General features: G+C 38.6%; 2 protein-coding genes across 20 annotated transcripts in view; one reads left to right on the top strand and one right to left on the bottom strand.

Moving 5' to 3' along the window:
* Window positions 1-19,266, top strand: part of POLI (DNA polymerase iota) — a 40,672-nt gene extending 21,406 nt beyond the window's left edge. For 9 of the 12 annotated variants that reach the window (XR_016213989.1, XR_016213991.1, XR_016213988.1 and 6 more), the window contains 2 exons: window positions 2,362-2,564; window positions 4,942-6,138. Coding sequence is in view for 7 of the 12 variants with exons in the window: in XM_002713542.6 (XP_002713588.2) it covers window positions 2,362-2,564; window positions 4,942-5,751 (1,013 nt within the window). In the remaining 5 variants the exon portion in view is untranslated. Of the gene's footprint in view, window positions 1-2,361; window positions 2,565-4,941; window positions 6,139-14,570; window positions 14,670-19,045 lie in introns of those variants that run through there. The other 3 variants (XM_051851202.3, XR_011379321.2, XM_089305119.1) reach the window with 3 other exon arrangements.
* The window catches only part of STARD6 (StAR related lipid transfer domain containing 6), a 58,397-nt gene that overhangs the window by 12,442 nt on the left and 26,667 nt on the right, over window positions 1-19,288 (bottom strand). For 4 of the 8 annotated variants that reach the window (XM_089305124.1, XM_089305125.1, XM_089305126.1 and 1 more), the window contains one exon: window positions 18,413-18,936. In XM_089305124.1, the coding sequence (XP_089161250.1) occupies window positions 18,735-18,936 (202 nt within the window). In that variant the 3' untranslated portion in view covers window positions 18,413-18,734. Of the gene's footprint in view, window positions 1-12,204; window positions 12,886-18,412; window positions 18,937-19,288 lie in introns of those variants that run through there. The other 4 variants (XM_089305123.1, XM_089305127.1, XM_089305122.1 and 1 more) reach the window with 4 other exon arrangements.

The raw sequence follows: 19,288 nt of genomic DNA, 5'->3' as shown, positions 1-19,288 counted from the left end.
GGTGTACTTTAAATGACAATTTTCCTGGATAAATGATCCTTGAAAGTGTTCCCCATGCCTCAGACTTTGGGTATGTTGGGAGGCTTCTGTAAACAGCCCTGGAGCATCCAGGTAAGCAGAGGCTGATGGGTGATTGCACTGAAGGAATGCGTTCTGCTTCTAGAGCAGGGTGGAAGAGATGGCATCTGTCTGTGAAGGCTGTAGAAAGCGGTTGGCTGTAGACCAGTGAAGGCTGTTGGTGGGCATGCAGGAAGACTTGGGCCACAGTTTGCAGTTGGAGCATGCGGTATTACTTTTAAAAACTTCTGAATTTTTAAAAATTTTATTTGAGGAACAGGAATCGTGGCACAGAGGGTTAAGCTGCTGCTTGGGACATCTGCATCCCAAATTAGAGTGCTGGTTTGAGGCCCAGCTGCTTCATATTTCTGATCCAACTTCCTGCTCAAATGCCTGGTTGGCAATGGATAATGGCCCAGGTACTTGGTTCCTGCTGTCCACGTGGGAGACCCAGTGGAGTTTCTGGCTCTTGGCTTTGGCCTGGCCCAACCCTGGTCGTTGTGGGCAATTAGGGAGTAAACCAGCAGATGGAAGACACCCATCCTCCCGCCCCTTTTCCTCCATACCTCTGTTTCACTCCCACTCTCATGCTCTGTCACTCTGCTTTTCAAATAAATAAATAAATAATTTGAGAGTCATGCAGACAGACAAATATCCTATCTATAGTTCATTCCCCAAATGCCTGCTAGGCCAACTGGTAAGGAGCCAGGAACCAAGTCCAGGTCTCCCTTGTGGGTGGCAGAGACCCAAGTACTATAGCTATTACCTGCTGCCTTCCAGGTACACAGGAAGCTGGAATTGGGAGCAGAGCTGGGCTTGAATCTAGGCACTCTGCTATGAGAAGCTGGTGTGACAAACAGGGTCTTAACCACCAGAAGTCTTAGAGTGGTAAGGTAATTGTAAGCTAGATACCAAGCTTGGAACTGAGGCTTGTGATTGCTAGGAGAGGGCCCATTTTACATGTTTGTGGTGTGGCAGAACACTGCTGGATGTGCTCACACATAGGTGCTATGAACAGATTATGCAACAGGACCAAGAAAAAGTAAATGACTGTACACTGGAACCAGGAAGAAAAGCCCCTTCCTCCCTCAGTGCTCCCCTGGTGGTCTGTATTGACAAAGCTTACATTAGGTTCTCTGGAAAAATTATTTAGAGTCTAGTTTATTATTGCATAGCAGCTACTGAAGGGCAAATTTGGAACAGAAAGATAATAAATTGTAAATAGGCACAGCTGTATATATTATTCTCTTTTCTGTGATGAGTCATGTGTCTCTATCTTTCTTGGGAGGCAAGAACCCAATTACTTGAGCCATCACTGCTACCTCTCAGGGCTTGCATTGGTGGGAAGCTGGAGTCAGGAGCCAGAGCCAGCAATAGAACCTGTGAATGGAATACCACTTTGATGTGGGATATGGGCATCTTAATTGCGAGCTAAACACTTTTTCACTGCCTTGATTTTTGTTTTCTGCTAGATCTTCCTGTATCTCTCCTCAATATACACGTAGCCATTTCAGTTAAGAATGTGTGGTGAGCTTGGGCCCTCTCTGGCCTTCCCTCTGTATGCAAGCAGTCTCTCAGTCACCTAGGTGAGCTTAGCTAGACCCTCAGTGGATCTCCCATTTCCAGATATCCTGGTTAAATTGCTGGCCATCCCACTTATCGTTTATTTACCCATACCATGACTGTAACCTCAGGCTAGCAAAGCTGTGGGATTTCCCCATTTGTTTCCTACTATGTTTGCTCATTTTACTAACAGCACTGTTGAGTGTGAGTGTGAGTGGAGCTTTTGCCCCCTGCCTCAAGCCAGGTTTATCGTTATCAGTGATGCTCTGGGTTTCACAGCCGGCATCACCGTGGTGGAGTGATTTCATTAACTGAGCTGTATAAGGGGTATGTGAACAGTCTCAGCAGTAAGGCTGCTGTCACCCACTTCTTAAGGTCTAGCAACTTTTCATGAATCACTGCTTCTTACTTTGTTTGCCTTTGTTTCATTTCCAGATCCCTAAGATGGTTTTTTTAAATATATTTTTGTTCAGTTTTATAATAGTTTAGGGAGGGGAAGATTTTCCAACTCTATCACTTTACTTTAATCAGAAACCCCATATTTCCCATCTTTTGAAAACTAACTCCTTTGGTATTTAGTATTATGTTGAGATGTCCTTGTTTAGTGTGTAATGCCAAGATAATCAAAGACATATATTTAGGATTTTAATTTCCTAATCTAAGCAATGTAAGTTATACTAAGCTCTTAATATTGATTGATGTAATATATTTATATATTGTCTTCTTAAATATTTTATTTAGGAAGTAATGATGTGATGACTCCTATGGTTGATATACTTATGAAACTTTTTCGAAATATGGTGAATGTGAAGATGCCATTTCACCTTACCCTTCTAAGTGTGTGCTTCTGCAACCTTAAAGAACTAAGTAGCGCGAAGAAAGGGCCTATGGATCGTTACTTAACACCATCATTAGCAACCACACGCCCTGGCAAGCGCAGTTTTGTAAGTACTTTCTTATTGGGTCTGAGTTTGTGTTTAGCTGATATAAGTTAGACATTCTTTCCAGTGATATTGTTTGGATGATTTACTTGTTTGGGCTATGAGAGTACTTCACAACATTTATAGAAAAAGCGAATTAAAAGATAAGTTTATTTTGGTGCAAAAAATTTTTGAAATCCATGCATTGTTTTCTCCTAATATGTATTTTCTGTAAACTCTTTGAAGACTCCTTTACAAGTGTAGATTGCAATTTTTTTGGCATCAAAATGAACTTATCTTTTAATTCCACTTTCCCACAAACTTTCTGAAGTTGCTTTACCTACCATATTATGGTTGCTGACCTTAAATGTATTGTGTTCTAATAAGAAGACGTAGCATCCCTGAGTAAAAGAGAAAAACACTATGGAGAGTCACTGTTTTGGAAGTGAACACATTTTCTACCAGTATACAGAATATGATGGATTAGCTCATAAATATAAGCATATCTTCAGACACTAGAGATCAGATCTTATTATCAATTTATATATATGTTGCCAGCACCCTTCTGACAACTTTGTAGCTCAAGTCTTTGAATTTTCTTAGTTTTGAAATTATATTGTATTCTGATAAATATTGATAGAAATGACTACTGATTTTAGAATTGTAGAAATTAACTGCATACATAGAGGTATAAACCAGCATTTTCAACACTAAAACTTTTTTAAAAATTTAGTAAATTTGGCATGTTTTTTTAAAAAATCTTTTATTAAATTGTTAATGCCTATAATTTTAACTAAAACAAAAAATTTTAAATTTATAATTTAATTAATACTATAATTTAGTGATATTTTCTTTCCACTTATATTAAAAATGAAAATATAGTATTATGTAAATAGTGGCTGAATGCCCTTTTTAAATTACTTTTTTTGGTATCCTTTTTATTCCATTTATAGAAAATTTTAAAAAAATTTTACTTCTTATATTTTAATTAATCTGAAGAATAGGAATTTTAGACCGCTAATTTACTGTGGCATTATAGAAATAAATATAAATGTAAGTACCTTGCATATGTCTAACATACTGTAGGTGCTTAATAAATATGATGTTAATCTCTTGTACTTTTTAATTTTTTTTAAAGATTTATTTATTTATTTGAAAGACAGAGTTACACACAGAGAGAGAAGGAGAGGCAGAGAGAGAGAGTGGTCTTCCATCCGCTGGTTCACTCTGCAAGTGGCTGCAATGGCTGGAGCTGTGCCAGTCTGAAGCCAGGAGCCAGGAGCTGCTTTTGGGTCTCCCATGTGGGTGCAGGGGTCCAAGGATTTGGGCCATTCAGAGGTGGAACAGCCGGGACTTGAACTGGGCCCATATGGGATGCTGGCAGTGCAGGTGGTGGCTTTACCTGTTACGCCACAGCGCCAGCCCCTCCTTTTAATATTTGAAGTTATTATTATATTGATGCTTACTGAGTACTATTTGAAAATATATACATTTTAATGGAGCTTAAAGCTAAAGGAGAAATTTAAGTGAAAAATCATATTGTACAAATGAGAAGTGGAGGTGTTTTTAAATTTTCATTTTACTTACATGTAAAATAATGCTATATCTTAATGATGTCAACTTTTACCATTACCAAATCATTTTTGCTTTTCTTAAAGTTACTCTTTATAATAAAAGTAATTTTTGGAATACCAGTCCTTGATGTTAAATTCCTATTTTTTTTAAAGATTTATTAATTTATTTGAAAGTCAGAGTACAGAAAGAGAAGGAGAGGCAGAGAAAGTCTTCCATCTTCTGGTTCGCTCCCCAATTGGCTGGGATGACTAGAGCTATGCCAATCCAAAGCCAGTAGCCAGGAGTTTCTTCTGGGACTCCCACACAGGTGCAGGGGCTCAAGGACTTGAGCCATATTCTACTGCTTTTTCAGGCTACAGCAGAGACCTGGATTGGAAGTGGAGCAGTCGGTACTTGAACTGGTGCCCACATGGGATGCCGGCACTGCAGGCGGCTGCTTTACCGGCTGTGTCATAGCGCCAGCCCCATACTTCTGCCTTTTAAAAAATATTTCCTTAGATGAATCAATTAGCTTTTTTAAGGCCATTCTATTATTTATAGTATTGCAAATTTGAACACATGATTGTTAAGATCTTTCTAGGCCTCTGAATACTGCTCTGACTTAGTGCTATCTAGAAAGGAAGCCTCCTCCTAGAATAGTGAGTAAAGGCCCATACAGCAGTGTGAGACTAATCATCTGTAGTTGTTTGGAACCGAACATAAAGGTTTGAAGTTGCTGAGTAGGATAAAAACATTTTGTCAGATACTAGCTACTGGCACTCTTCAGCAGTGAGGGTGTTTAAAAGATGTCAGGTATCTAAATTACTCTGTTATCCTTGTGTTCTAGAAAATAAAAGACACTCATATGGAAGATTTTTCTAAAGACAAAAAAACAAATTGGAGTTTTGTACCAAGTGGAAGAATTGAAAGTACAAGGACTGGGGAGTCTCCAGTAGATACTACAGATTTTTCTAAAGAAAAAGATATTAATGAATTTCCACTCCATTCACTTCCTGAGGGTATTGACCAAGAAGTCTTTAAGCAGCTTCCAAGAGATATTCAAGAAGAAATCCTTTCTGGGAAATCTACAGAGAATTTTCAAGGAAAAGAAAGTCTGAGTTGTCCATTGCATGCCTCTAGAGGAGTGTTGTCTTTCTTCTCTACAAAACAAATGCGAGATACTCCCTTGAATACTAGAGATCATTTATCCAGTAGCAAAGAGGTATCCTCTTTGTGTGAACCTGGAACATCAGGCTTAAATAGCAGTAGTTCTTCTTTTCTGTCTAGCCACAAGGATTATTATGTAGATAGTAGACTGAAAGATGAAAGAACAGGTCAAGAATCTAAAGAATCTCAGGGGTTCCACTTTTCAAATACAAGCCCTGCTGTATCAGTTTTTCATTCATTTCCAAATTTGCAAAGTGATCAACTATTCACTAAAAGCCACACTGCACATAGCCATAAGCAAACAATAGCAACAGGTTCTCATGATGAAAGACTTACAGAAAATAGAGAGCAAGATTCTGCCGACGAGAAAATTACTTTTCCTTCTGACATTGACCCTCAAATTTTCTATGAACTGCCAGAAGATGTACAAAAAGAACTGTTGGCTGAGTGGAGGAGAACAAAATCAGATCTGCACATTGTACATAAGTAAACATGTTAAGAAGAAAGGTCTGAAAAGCTAGAGATTAGCAGCTTTTTAAGCTGTTCTAATTGAACACTAATAGATATCCAATAATGTGGAAATCCAATGTAAAATGTTTCAGGAAGTAAATTCCAGCACAAAGCATAAAAATATAACAGAAGAAATAATGTAAAATATTCATATTATTTCCATTTTATATTGCTTTTCAATAAAAATAATATCATGGTCAGCTTTTGTGCATTTTCCTTAAATTGAGAGTAAGAGATGTATATGCCTACATACAAAAATTAGACTCCCTGTGTCATTGCTGTGCTCTGGTGAAGAACAATCTGTTTTCTGTGAAATACAGGAAGTCGACCTGTTTGGAAACAGCCAAATAAAAAATCTGCAAACTAACCTATTAAATTGTAGCTAATTTTGACTGAAATATTATAATACCATTTAATTTAATAAGTTGACTTGTAAAATATCAAAGCAGTATATATTCCATTAATCCTTCTTTGTATACTTGGAATCTGTCACAGTACATGGAAGACAGAGGGCATTCAGTAAATACTGAATGAATGGATGATGTGGCCAGTACCTGTGTAGGCAGTTGGAGGTGAAAAGAAATGTATTTATTGTACAGAATAGTGGTAGAAGGAACTCTCCATAAAAGTAGATTGGAGGATAGATGGAATAGAAATGAGCATACGAGATAATGGAAGAAGTCCATTTCCTTCTTGCCAGTTTTTAGGGCTTAGAGGCAATGGAGGGTAATGCACACATTTACTAAATTATATTGGCTTTCTTCCATTGCTACTGACTTCAGCCTTTGCCTACCAGATTAAAAATTGGGTATAAAATCAAGGCCATTTTATAATTTGCAAAACAGAGAGAGGGAATATTTTCTAGAATATACTGAAGTGTTTTTCAGCACTGATATAGGGGGGCTCCTGGTCTCCAGCGTGTAATTTCTGCTCTAAAATAAAGACTTCAAAAAGAAAGTACACAAATGTAAATAAAGACTAAACCTAAAAATACTTAAAGGAAGAAATTTCAATTTAGTTTTGGATTCCTTAGAATTTGATAATTTTCTTAGCATCAAGGAATTTTAGCAGATAGTTTGGGGTTATCAAAAATAATAACTTGGAGGTAGGTTTTTGGCTTGGTGGTTAAGGCACTGCTTAGGACACCTGCATTCCATATCAGAGTACCTGGATTTTAGTCCCAATTCTGCTCCTAATTCCATTTTCCTACTAATGCATACCCTGGAGGGCAACAGGTAATGGTTGAAGGAGTTGGGTCGCTACCATTCTCATGGGAGACCAGGATTGAGTTGCTTCCTCCTGGCCTTGGCCTAGTCCAGCCCCAGCTGTTGCACATATTCAGGGAGTGAACCAGCACACGGGAGACAGATCTCTATCTTTACCTCTCTTTTTGTCTGTTTTCTTACCTTTCAAATAAAAAAATTTTTTTAAAGATGTATTTATGTGAAAGGCATAGTTACAGAGAGGCAGAGGCAAAGAAAGAGAGGTGTTCCATCCTCTGGCTCACTCCCCAAATGGCTGCATTGGAAGCCAGGTGCCAGGAACTTCTTTTGGGTCTCCTATGTGTGTGCAGGGGCCCAAGGACTTGGGCCATCCTGCACTGCCATCCCAGGCCATTGCGGAGAGCTGGATCAGAAACGGAGCAGCTGGGACTCAAACCGGCACCCACCTGGGATGCTGACACTGCAGGCAGTGGCTTCGCTTGTTTTGCCACAGTACTGGCCCCTAAAAATGTTTTTACATAAACTAACAAAAGCAAGAACATCAGTTATTCATTGTACATATTTGTCAGTGACTATATACTGTTTCTACATGTATTCTGGTGAGGTATTTGAACTCATAAAGGAGGTGTATCACTTGATAATCCTTGAAATGATTTCATTGAACTTACTTGGGCAGCTAGAAATGTTTCAAGAAAAAAATGGTTATGAAGAGTAAGAAAGTAAGTGGTTTTGACCAGTTTTAAAAGAGAAGCTAAGGCCGGCGCCGTGGCTCAATAGGCTAATCCTCCACCTTGCGGCGCCGGCACACCGGGTTCTAGTCCCGGTTAGGGCGCCGGATTCTGTCCCGGTTGCCCCTCTTCCAGGCCAGCTCTCTGCTATGGCCAGGGAGTGCAGTGGAGGATGGCCCAAGTGCTTGGGCCCTGCACCCCATGGGAGACCAGGAAAAGCACCTGGATCCTGGCTCCTGCCATCGGATCAGCGCGGTGCGCCGGCTGCAGCGGCGGCCATTGGAGGGTGAACCAACGGCAAAAGGAAGGCCTTTCTCTCTCTGTCTCTCTCTCTCCCACTGTCCACTCTGCCTGTCAAAAAAAAAAAAAGAGAAGCTAAAATAGTAGTTAAAAGCATGGTTTCTGGAGTGAGAATGCAGGGGATGTAACACTGTTCTGCTACTTATTTTAGAGCCTTAAGTTAGGCAACATCTTCGGGCTTCAGAATTAACTGTAGGTGATCTTAACCTCTCTTTAAGATTATCTTTCAGGTCCTGCAAATTTACTGTAATGTTTGGAAATGTGAATTTCTTTTTGTTATTTTTCTTGGTATATGCTTGTTTCCTGTAACTTTCAATACATATTCTATAACATTTTTAGACATTTTAACTCTTCAGATTTTGTTTCTTGTCTGTTTTAGGACTCTGTACAGTGATTGACTTTCATATTCTATTCCTCATGTCTCAGTGTCTCATAGTTTTCAGCCTCTTGTTTCTGTTTGTTGTATTTTGGGTAGTTTTATCAATTCCATTTTCCAGTTTGCTAATCCATTTTTCATCAGCATCTCATCTGCTATTTAAAATATGATGGGGGGCCGGCACTGTGGTATAGTAGGTTGGGCCTCTGCCTGCAGTGCCAGCATCCCATGTGGGCATCAGTTCGTGTCCCAGATGGTCCTCTTCTGATCTAGCTCTCTGCTGTGGCCTGGGAAAGCAGTAGAGGATGGCCCAAGTGATTGGGTCCCTGCACCCACATGGGAGATGGCCAGAGGAAGCTCCTGGCTCCTGGCTTCTGGCTTTGGATCAGCCCAGCTTTGGGTGTTACAGCCATTTGGGGAATGAGTCATCAGAGGGAAGACCCCCCCACCCCGCCCCCTTTTCCTCTCTCTGTGACTCTCAAATAAATATAAATGATGGTTTTAGTTTTGATAACTGTATTTTTATTTGATTTTTCTTAAAATCTTCCTATTCATTCACTAAAGTGTTTTGTAGGTCAATTTTAACATTTGTTAACACTCTATTTCTGACCATTTCAATGTTTAAGACTTTATAAGCCTAAATTTGTGGTGATTGTGTACCATTGTGGCTCATTTCCCTGAGTATGTGTCTTAGTTTAATCTTTAGGAAGACCAGGGATCTAGATTGTGGATGCTTTCCTTCAGATATGATTTGCATTTGCTGCTTGTCTGAGTGAGGTAGTATAAACTCCTTGGCATCTCATGTGTCCCCTTCAGGGATGCTAATTGAATGTCATTGTCCCCAGACCTTGCTACTTGATCCTGAAGCTTAGACTCTAAGTCAGTTGCAGACTGCCCTCTCAGTATTTGCCTTCGGATCAAACCCTGCTTCTCAAGACTGCTTCTTGTCTGATGCTTCCTGATCCTTTCCTATTTTTGTTTAAACTCTTTTTCTCCCCCCCTCCCACCCTGGGTTAAGTGTAGGGGAGTTAGGTCAGGAGATTCCTCTATATAGTATAAACAATACTGCAAAATGCAAGCCTATTTGGATTTATTTTTGCCATTGTATTTTGTGCATTCTTTCTCGGTGCTATGTTTAATTCTCAACTTTATCCCTTCATGTCATCTTTTGGGATTGGTTGGATCTTCTATTTGTTACATATTTTCCCTATGAAATGTGAATATTCTGTTACAAGTATATATTGTTTTAAAGATTTGTTTTATTTATTTGAAAGGCAGAGTCACAGAAGTTTTCCTTCCACTGGTTCATTCCCCAGATGTATGGGCCAAGCTGAAGCCAGGAGTCAAGGAGCTTCTTCTAGGTCTCCCACGTAGGTGGCAGGGGCCCAAGGACTTGGGCCATTCTCTGTTGCTTTCCCAGGCACATTTGCAAGGAGCTGGATGGGAAGTGGAGCATACTGGACACAAACTGGTGCTCCTATGGGACGCCTGTGCTGCAGGTGGCAGCTTAACCCACTATGCCACAATACTTGCCCACAAGTACTTTTGATTACCCTTAAAAATTAAACATTCTTAAACATCTCAAAAATAGTAAATATCTGTGCCCTCTTTCCAAATAACAGAGATGTTGAAATAGAGTATTCTAATCAAATTCCTCTAGTTCTTTAATCTGTAAATTGGATTTTGTTAGTATTTTATGTAAGTCGGTATTTGTTTAGATTTGCCCAAATGCTTATTTCATGGGAGTGGTTATCTTTTTTTTCTTGCATCTCAGATATTCCTTCTAAATAGGATTCTTTTTACTTTTTGTTTTTTGAAATTATATCTTTAAAACTATGGATTTAGAACTGACTTTATAGGCCATTTTTAAGAATACTGTTTTATCTTTAATGATTTGCTGTTTCTATTATGTCTAGCTATAGATTCATACTGTCATGTTTGGGATTTTGGTCCTTTCTGAATCTATAGATTTATGGCTTTAATCAAATTTAGATGATTTTCAATATTAAAAATACCTTTCTATTGTGAAATTTATATATAGGAAAGTGAATAAACATAAATGAACATGCTAATAAGTAATTATAACCAACAACTATGTAACTCTAAGTCAAGACAAAACATCAGGTAATCAGGAAGTGCAGTTTTTCTTGCCATCTCATGATAGAGGCATGATTCATTCACTCTTGACTGTGTTTGAGTTCAATCTCCAGCTTCCTTCTCCTCCCAAGCTATCTGTGGGCCTGCCGTGAGTGACATCACTAGCATTCTCTCTCAGAACCTACTGGGTATTCCCAGTAGCAAAGGCATTACTATTCTTTGGGAAATTTCATGAGTTTTAGGAGCTCCATGCCAGGTAATCCTGAACAAAAAGCAAACAGATTCTTTATTAGGCTACAGAATATAATTTTTGAGATGTGTTATGATCCTAAATGTGGGCTACCTTTGTAAATATTCAAAGTGCTCAAAGTTCTGTTGCCAAACGGATTTTTTGTATATTTATTCTAACAATTAATGAGAGACAAATATTTAAATCTCCAACTATAATTGCGGATTTGTTTTGTCAGTTTCTGCTTCATGTATTTTGAAGGTTCATTAATTAGGGCTATTAAATTCTCCTGATGAACTGATACTTTTATTACTTTGAAATAACCTTACTTTATTCCTCATAAATTCTTTGCTCTGAAAACTGCTTTTCCAATGATATTACATATTTCTTTTGGTTAATGTTAGACCACTTACCCATTTTCCAATCTTTAACTTTTTTTTTTTTTTGACAGAGTGGATAGTGAGAGAGAGAGAGACAGAGAGAAAGGTCTTCCTTTGCCGTTGGTTCACCCTCCAATGGCCGCCACGGCTGGCGCGCTGCGGCCGGAGCACTGCGCTGATCCGAAGGCAGGAGCCAGGTGCTTCTCCTGGTCTCCCATGGGGTGCAGGGCCCAAGCACTTGGGCCATCCTCCACTGCCTTCCCGGGCCACAGCAGAGAGCTGGCCTGGAAGAGGGGCAACCAGGACAGAATCTGGGGCCCCGACTGGGACTAGAACCCTGTGTGCCAGCGCCTCTAGGTGGAGGATTAGCCTATTGAGCCGCAGCACCGGCCTCCAATCTTTAACATTTAACCTATTTGTGTCTTTATATTTAAAATATTTTATACACAGCAGTTAGTTGGAGTTTGCTTTTTCATCCAGTCTTGTGTTTCAGACTGTTTGTATTTAATGTGCTCAGTTGTATGATTGGGTTTAAATCTACCAACCTATATTTCCTGTTTTTCCCAGTGTCCTTTACACCTTTTTCTATGCTTCTTTTCATTTTCTATGCTTTCTTTAAGGAGTTAGTGTTTTTTAAGTTATTCTATACAGTACAAGTCTCTTGCGCATGAGTTCCTTCAATTTTCATATGGCTGATGTATGTCATTTTTATTTTACTTTTAATGTTTTAAGCATTTTTGCTGAGCATAGAATTCTATGAGGGTCTTCTACTTTTCTTCTTTTTTTTCTCTCTTTGAAGATTTTGGTCTACTGTTACTTGTTGAAGAAAATGGGTAAATATTTTTATTAGACGCTCTAATTACTTGGATAGAATTTGTCAGCTTTGAGTTCCTGGCGAGGTCATGTTGGTAGAACACCTAATGTTTGTATCATTAATTCTTTTCTTTTGGGCTGTATATGTTTCTTAGATATGCTAAAAATATCTCACTTGGATTATTGATGTTTGGCTGCTTATGTTATTAGAAAAACATAGGGAAAAGGAACTGAAAATATCAGTAGTCAAAATGTGTAGTCATTTAATCATATTTTTAGAATACTTATTTTTTTTAAGATTTATTTATTTATTTGAAAGTCAGAGTTACACAGAGAGAGGAGAGGCAGAGAGAGAGAGACACACACACACACACACACACACACACACACAGAGATAGGTCTTCCATCCACTGGTTCATTCCCCAATTGGCTGCAATGGCTGGAGCTGCGCTGATCCGGAGCCAGGAGCCTCCTCTGGGTCTCCCAAGTGGGGCCCAGGGACTTGGGCCAACTTTTACTGCCTTCCCATGCCATAGAAGAGAGCTGGATTGGAAGTGGTGCAGCCCGGTCTCGAAGCAGCACCCATACGGGATGCTGGCGCTTCAGGCCAGGGCATTAACCCACTGTGCCACAGCGCCGGCTCCTAGAATGCTTCATAAGTACTGTATCAGGCACTCAACAGTTCAGACTCAGAGCTCATTTGTTTTACTCTTCTGTACGAAGTAAATCTACAGCCTTTTTTCAGAGTTGGGAAGTGATTCCAGGAAACTGCTTCTCTGAGTTTTCACCTCCTCCTCCTCCTTACCAAGTCCCTTTAGCATTAATACATTATGAGTCTTCAGGGTAGAAATTAGGTCTTACCAGTTAGATACATGCCCACAAAACTTGAATGTAGAGGCTCTCTTATTTATTTTCTGCTGACAAGGTGCAAAGATGAATCACTTGTAGAGTAACATTCCTTAGTATTCCTGGTTTTGTGGGGATTAAGAGAGAGAGAAAATGTTGTTATAGAGCTAGTGACTGGGCTTTCTGTTCCGGTGCTTGGTTATCAGCTTATGGATGTCAAGAAATATTTGTAGAAGCAAAGGTAACAACTTATTCATACTTGATTTACATCTGTGCTATAACATTTTTAGAATGTTCTTGCTTTTAATAGCTCCAATGTTGCCTTAATTATAGTTTCTCCCCTGTTAGAACTCCTGCATGGTATACTTGGGGGCGTCTCTCAGGCCTATAACTTTCTTCCTACTTTTCCAAATAATGTTCTAAGTACCTAATTTATTCATATAAATCCATCCCTTTCTGCTTAAACTGTCTCAACTGTACACTATTCCTAGAATGATACAGAAGTTCTATCATTCCTTTACAACTGCTTGGATATTTTCCATATACTACTGTACTGAACCTGATTTATTACTCATGCTTTTACTTATGGTTTTAACACACTTTTATTCTATATTAAGTAACACACGTCTGAATTCTTTGGTGGGGGACTCTGTTTTTTCCTGCAGACAACTCAAGTGTGCTTGGCCTTCTCCTTGATGTGCTTTGTGATTTCACAGGGTATGCTCATGTTTGCTAGGCTTTGTGGGACTCATATAGGTGTGGATGAGGATGTCTCTCCAGAAAATATTTGTACTTGCTTCTGCCAACAGCTTGCAAGCATGGACTTTTATTTCCCTCTTTTTTTATACAAATAGAAAGCTCTTATTTAATAAATATAAATTTCATAGGTACAGCTTTTGGATTATAGCAGTTTTATTTCTCATTTTAATAAATTAAACCTCAGATAAGGGCAGATTGAGGGCATGGATTTTCAGGGGATACTTTTCCTGCCAAATCATATGTCTGATATTTTGTGATTGAATCATTTTTCTGGGTCACTATTTTGCAAAAAGTATAGCTCTTTAAAGTTGCCAGGCAGTTGCATTTCAGTCATCACCCTGTGTGGGCCCAAAGTTTGGTCTTCTATCTGCAAACCTGGGTTTAATGATTTTATGTTTTCTTATCACATTTCTCTCCTCTGTATACTGCCACCACTTGTAAACAAATTATGAGGATTGTGTGGACTTCTCTTGTACCCTGTCATCTCACAATACTATATTTTTTTCTGGAAAAAGGAAATATATTCTCCCTTGAGCCTTGTTCTCCTAAAAAGTTGATTCATGTTAATTTTAGCTCACAAACAGGATTGTGCATTTCACATATAGATATGAGACTCTCATAATTTGGTGATATTTGAGTCCTTACTATGTTATACTTACTATATATTAGATAAAGTAGTATCTTAATATTTTGAAAAAATATTTTAAGTTATACTGAAATCTGAGAAAAATATAAACTTCTTTCAAATGTATTGGTCAGGAAAGTGGGATGGCCATATATATATATCTTAAGCAACAAGGGATTTAATATAGTGAATTAAATGGTTACAAAATCACTGAGGTGCTAAAGGAGTGAGTTCTAGGCTTGGCTTCCAGAAACATATCAGGACCATATGGAATCAACCATTAGAGAAACTAATTTTTTTTAAAGCCTTTCATAGGACAATAGATTGAAGAATTTGAACTCAATATGTTTTCACCATTCTCACTACTTCTATGACATCTGGAAGGCTGGGAAACAGCTACCTACATTTGTGATTTGTGCTCAGGGACCAGGAATTGAGAAGCTGCTGGTGCCTCTTATGTTGATGTACCACCTTCTGGCACACAAGGATCTGGTAAGTAGACACTGAAACACCGAAGAAAAACCTCCCTTTCCTTGTCCTTTCCAGCCAGCATAAGCAGCAAAAAATTAAGCCTCTATTTTAGCTCTCATTTCATCCAGTGCACCTTGATGACTGATCTAGTCTTCTGGTTGCAAATTAGGTTGTATGTGCATCTTTTTAAGCTTTCCAAACCTCTCCAACTAGAAGCAGGGTAGAATGGAAGTCAGTGCACAGTGTCTGTCAAATATATGGATGTGTGTGTGTATGTTTGCAGATATATACAGTATGTTCATATATATGTAAGGAAATTTTCATTGGGCTTATAAAGGTGGATAATACAGTAGAGCTGTGTTTCAGTGGTAATTTTGAGTAAATTACAAATTTCTGCTGTAATGGGATCCAGCCTGCAGCTGATTTATCTAAACTAAATGTTGTGGATATACGAGGGTACTCAAAAAGTTCATGAAAAATGGAATTAAAAGGTAAGTTTATTTTGGTGTAAAAGGTTTTGAAATAATATGTATGAGGGGGTTTTCAAATAGCTTATGAGAAATGTGTTTTATGAAAAAACTGTGCATGAATTTCAATTTTTTGGACCAAAATAAATCTATCTTTAAATTCTATTTCCATGAACTTTTTGAGCATCTGTATTAATACTGAGTTAGAAAAATTTATGTTGACAGTAGAATATTTCATCTTTAGACTTAGACCATCATGATCTAGTTGAGTATCATCAATTTTTGTATGACACCCCAGCAATAAAAAGAATTTGGAGGCAATACTCTCAGTATATAGATAAGGAATGCCCTCAAGTTCAGCACTAGCTAAAAGTGTTCAGCCAAATTAAATTATTTGGCTTCTGAGTGACTGAATAACTAAATGACTTTAGCATCCTTTGTAGCATCTCATGAAATTATGTGATCATGTAGATTACATCTAACCAGCATTACTGGTTTCAATAACAAAAACAAAGACATCATATTTAGATTTATCATTAAAATTTGAATATTTACTTCAACTATTTATAAACATTCTAGATGCTACCCAAAACATTTCCTGATCTTTCTGTTGTAATTCCATCAAAATAATTTTTATTATTGCAAACAAGTTGAAGTATAGATGATTGTGTAATCCATTAATTTTATATACAAAACAATTATTAGCAACTTCCAAATTATTCACTAGAGAAAGAGGTCAATAGTAATATGAACACTGAGATAGCACATCAGCTAATCATTTAATGATGAAATGTATATACATGCATGCACTCCCTTCTTCTGGTTCACTTCCCAAATGCCTGGAAGAGCCAGGGCTGGGCTGGGGCCAAAGAAGGGGGAAACTCATTCCAGATCTCCCATTTGGGTGGCAGGAATACAATTACTTGAGACCCCCAGAGTCTGTGTGAATAGGAAGCTGGATTTAAGATGTAGATCACAGAATTGAACCCAGTTTACTCTGAAAGGATGGAGGCATCCCAACTGGTGTCTTACTTGCTAGGCTGAATGCATGCCCCCTTTCTTTCTTTCTAAGCCAACAACCAAAAGAAACTGTGGTTATTTTGTGATATTTTAATAATAGATAATGGCTATAAAGGTTGGCACCTAGAAGTGGAGGGTTACACAACACAGCTCATTTAGGTTTTTGGACAGTAGAGGATTGAGAATGAGAAAACTGTTAACAGAGGATGTAAATAAGGTGAGGAGATGGCTTTTAGATGCTGTTATGAAACATTTGGTCAAATAGCTTCCTGTGATCCCTTGGAAAACAGAAAATGTACCCATGAGCTTTTGGCCTTGACCTAGCATCTCTCCAGAAAAAAATGTAGAAAGCTCCACCTGGTGGCACTTAACTGTATAGGCTTCAAGTACTATAATAAAGTTAAGCTTTTAAAAAACAGAGCTGGGCAATTTGAAAGCTCTTCAATTTATTCAATTTATTTTATATTATTTTATTATTTATTTATTTATTTGAAAGGTAGAATTTCAGAGAGGCAGAGTCAGAGAGAGAGAGAGAGAGAGAGAGGTCTTCTATCTGCTGTCACTTCCCAAATGGCCGCAATGGCCAGAGCTGGGCCGATCTGAAGTCGGGAGCCAGGAGCTTCCCCTGTGTCTCCCACATGAGTGCAGAGGCCCAAGGACTTTGGCCACCTTCCTCTGCTTTCCCAGACCACAGCAGAGGGCTGGAACGGAAGTGGAGCAGCCAGGACTCAGCGCCCATATGGGATGCCAGCACCACAGGTGGTGGCTTTACTTATTATGCCACAGAGCTGGCATCCCAGCTCTTTGATTTAAATAGAAGAGTTAGGAGCTATTCAGCTGGCAGGTAGAACTGTTGTCTTTTCATCAGCCTCTCCACAGAGCAAATTTTCAAAGTTAAGAAATGAACACAGGTCAAATATAAAATGTAAACTAGACTATTAAGTACTTTGTGCAAACCTCTGGAAGTGTTAAGGTGGTACAGAGTAGAGCATCTCAAGTAGGTTAATGTTCTCCAGAAGCCTGACTCAAAGGTAAGTGTAGGAAAATCTGGAGACGCATGTTGGTACCACTTAGAGGTGCTGACTTTTGGATGTGTGGGAGACCATGATGTATGGTAGACCATAATCAAACACGGAAAGCTGTTTTAAAGGGACTGGCACTAGCAAAAACAAGTGCTTGGACTAAAAGTTTAAGCTATAAAAATGCCTCTGAACCTCTAGCTTTCTTTGCATAGGAAGCAGCCTGAGAAAGCTACCCAGTTTTTTACCATGATCATTTCTTCAGGAAGATTAAAGGAGAATACTGGAAAAGGGGGGGGCGTGGAAGCAGCTCCCGCTGAGTGAAGTGGAGCCTGGTCAGGGAATATTTTCCCACCGCCAGAATGATGGGCCCAACGGGATATCAGACTTCTGATGAACCAGTGACTATCTGCTTCCCAATCTTTCCCTTTTCTAATGTATTTTTATGATTATCCTGTTTCCTACTGATTACTGTATAGTGTGCGTGTGTGTGTGTGTGTGTGTGTGTGTGTTGAGGCAGGGGGCAGGTACTTTCTATTTCGCAGGTCTCTGGATCCAGAGCACCTGCATCTGGATGCGACACATATGAAATCCCAGGCTTCCAGACTGATATTGTGATTGATCAGGAGACATCTGGCAGTCTTGGGTGTGAGTGCCAGTATTCTGCATGTGGAAAGAATGTGACGGGCCACGGAGTGAGGTGTCAGAGTACCACTACTTGTCTCTATGGGATAGTTCTGCCTCACTGAAACCAAGGGGCTGGAGTGGATGCAGTTTTTAGGTTGATGTTTGGCTGACATAGGGTGGGTAGTGTCAACATTTTTTTTTTCTTTTTTTTGGCTCTGTTAGGCTATATTGTTTCCTGACCTTATAGCTAACAGGAACAGGCTTTTCAGGGCAGGTTTTTGGTTTTGCTTTTATTTTTGGTTTGTGCCCATCAGTGATGCCTGGTTGGAGGCTTCTGACGTGCCCTGAAATATTTGAAAGTCAATAAGGAAACCCAGATAACTCATTGAATGCCATTCCTCAAATCCCAAAGCCCACAGTTTGCTGCCTACTTTCCACCTACACTTAAATTTCCTATGTTTGTTTGTGCTATATGTAGGGCCTTTTAGTTGTATGGACTCGGGTGGAATCAGCTGAACATGTTAACCAGACATTGATCCATGACTCATTCAATTTTCAATTCTAAATGTCATTGACCACACATTTTCGTGGAATTCCTTTCAATTTTTATGTTCATATTTCCTACAATTACCAGTTTAAGCAGTCAGTGAAGAAAAAACAATTCAAAGTGTATTTTAATCTTTAATGAACACTGACTTCTGACTATCTGCTTTCTTACTGATTCTTATACAGAGCATTTTTCCAAGGAACAAAACCAAATAATAACAGTGTACTAACAACACTGGTTATTTAACATCATTCTTATATGAGATTAAAAACTATATTTAATGCTGCTTTCTTGCACAGTTGTAAGTTCTTGTTTTCATACGAATCTTCAGTAATTTGTATAAGAATACAGTGTAGAACAGTTTCACAGCATTTTTGCATGTCGACTTAGAAGTAAACTGCAATAATGCTGCACACGCTTTCATAGCAGAATGGCCTCATTTCCTCCTTTGGAATGATGTATGACCACTATGATGGTAATCACGTGTTGATGGAGTTTTGTGTGTCTTTATTCCATCTTTTGCATTGAGGATGAAGTTTACTAAGTTGGAAGGCATAGATTTTTCAATTATTGTTGGAGATAGTTTTCCTTTCAATTCTGTCTGGACGAACATCACTAGTTTGGAATGTGCTGGGTTTCTTTAAGCAAAGGAAGAGTTAAAAAAGAAGAATTTTAGGCTTATCTATTGAATTTGCAAGTTTATAGAGAATATAATTCTTATCTTATCACCATTGATTCTCTCTACAGGACTTATGATAGAATAGTGAACAAAGGAAAGAAGGAAGGAAAAAAAGAATGATTTGCAGAAATATCCTTATGAAAATTTTACATACAACCAACATTAGACTATATCTTCAAACCTTTAGTTAGGCACCTTTCGTTTTCTGTCATTTGACTTTTAAAATTATAAAAGTGTATATGCATATTATAAAAACAATAGAATTTCCCCTTATTCTGGCCCCCAGTGATAATCACTGTTTACAGTTTTAA

This window comes from Oryctolagus cuniculus, chromosome 10 (assembly GCF_051225735.1).
Source record: "Oryctolagus cuniculus isolate XC-2025 breed Fujian yellow rabbit chromosome 10, ASM5122573v1, whole genome shotgun sequence".
NCBI lineage: Eukaryota > Metazoa > Chordata > Mammalia > Lagomorpha > Leporidae > Oryctolagus > Oryctolagus cuniculus.
Note: the sequence above shows the minus strand (reverse complement) of the source record. Positions and strands in the feature narration are given on the sequence as shown.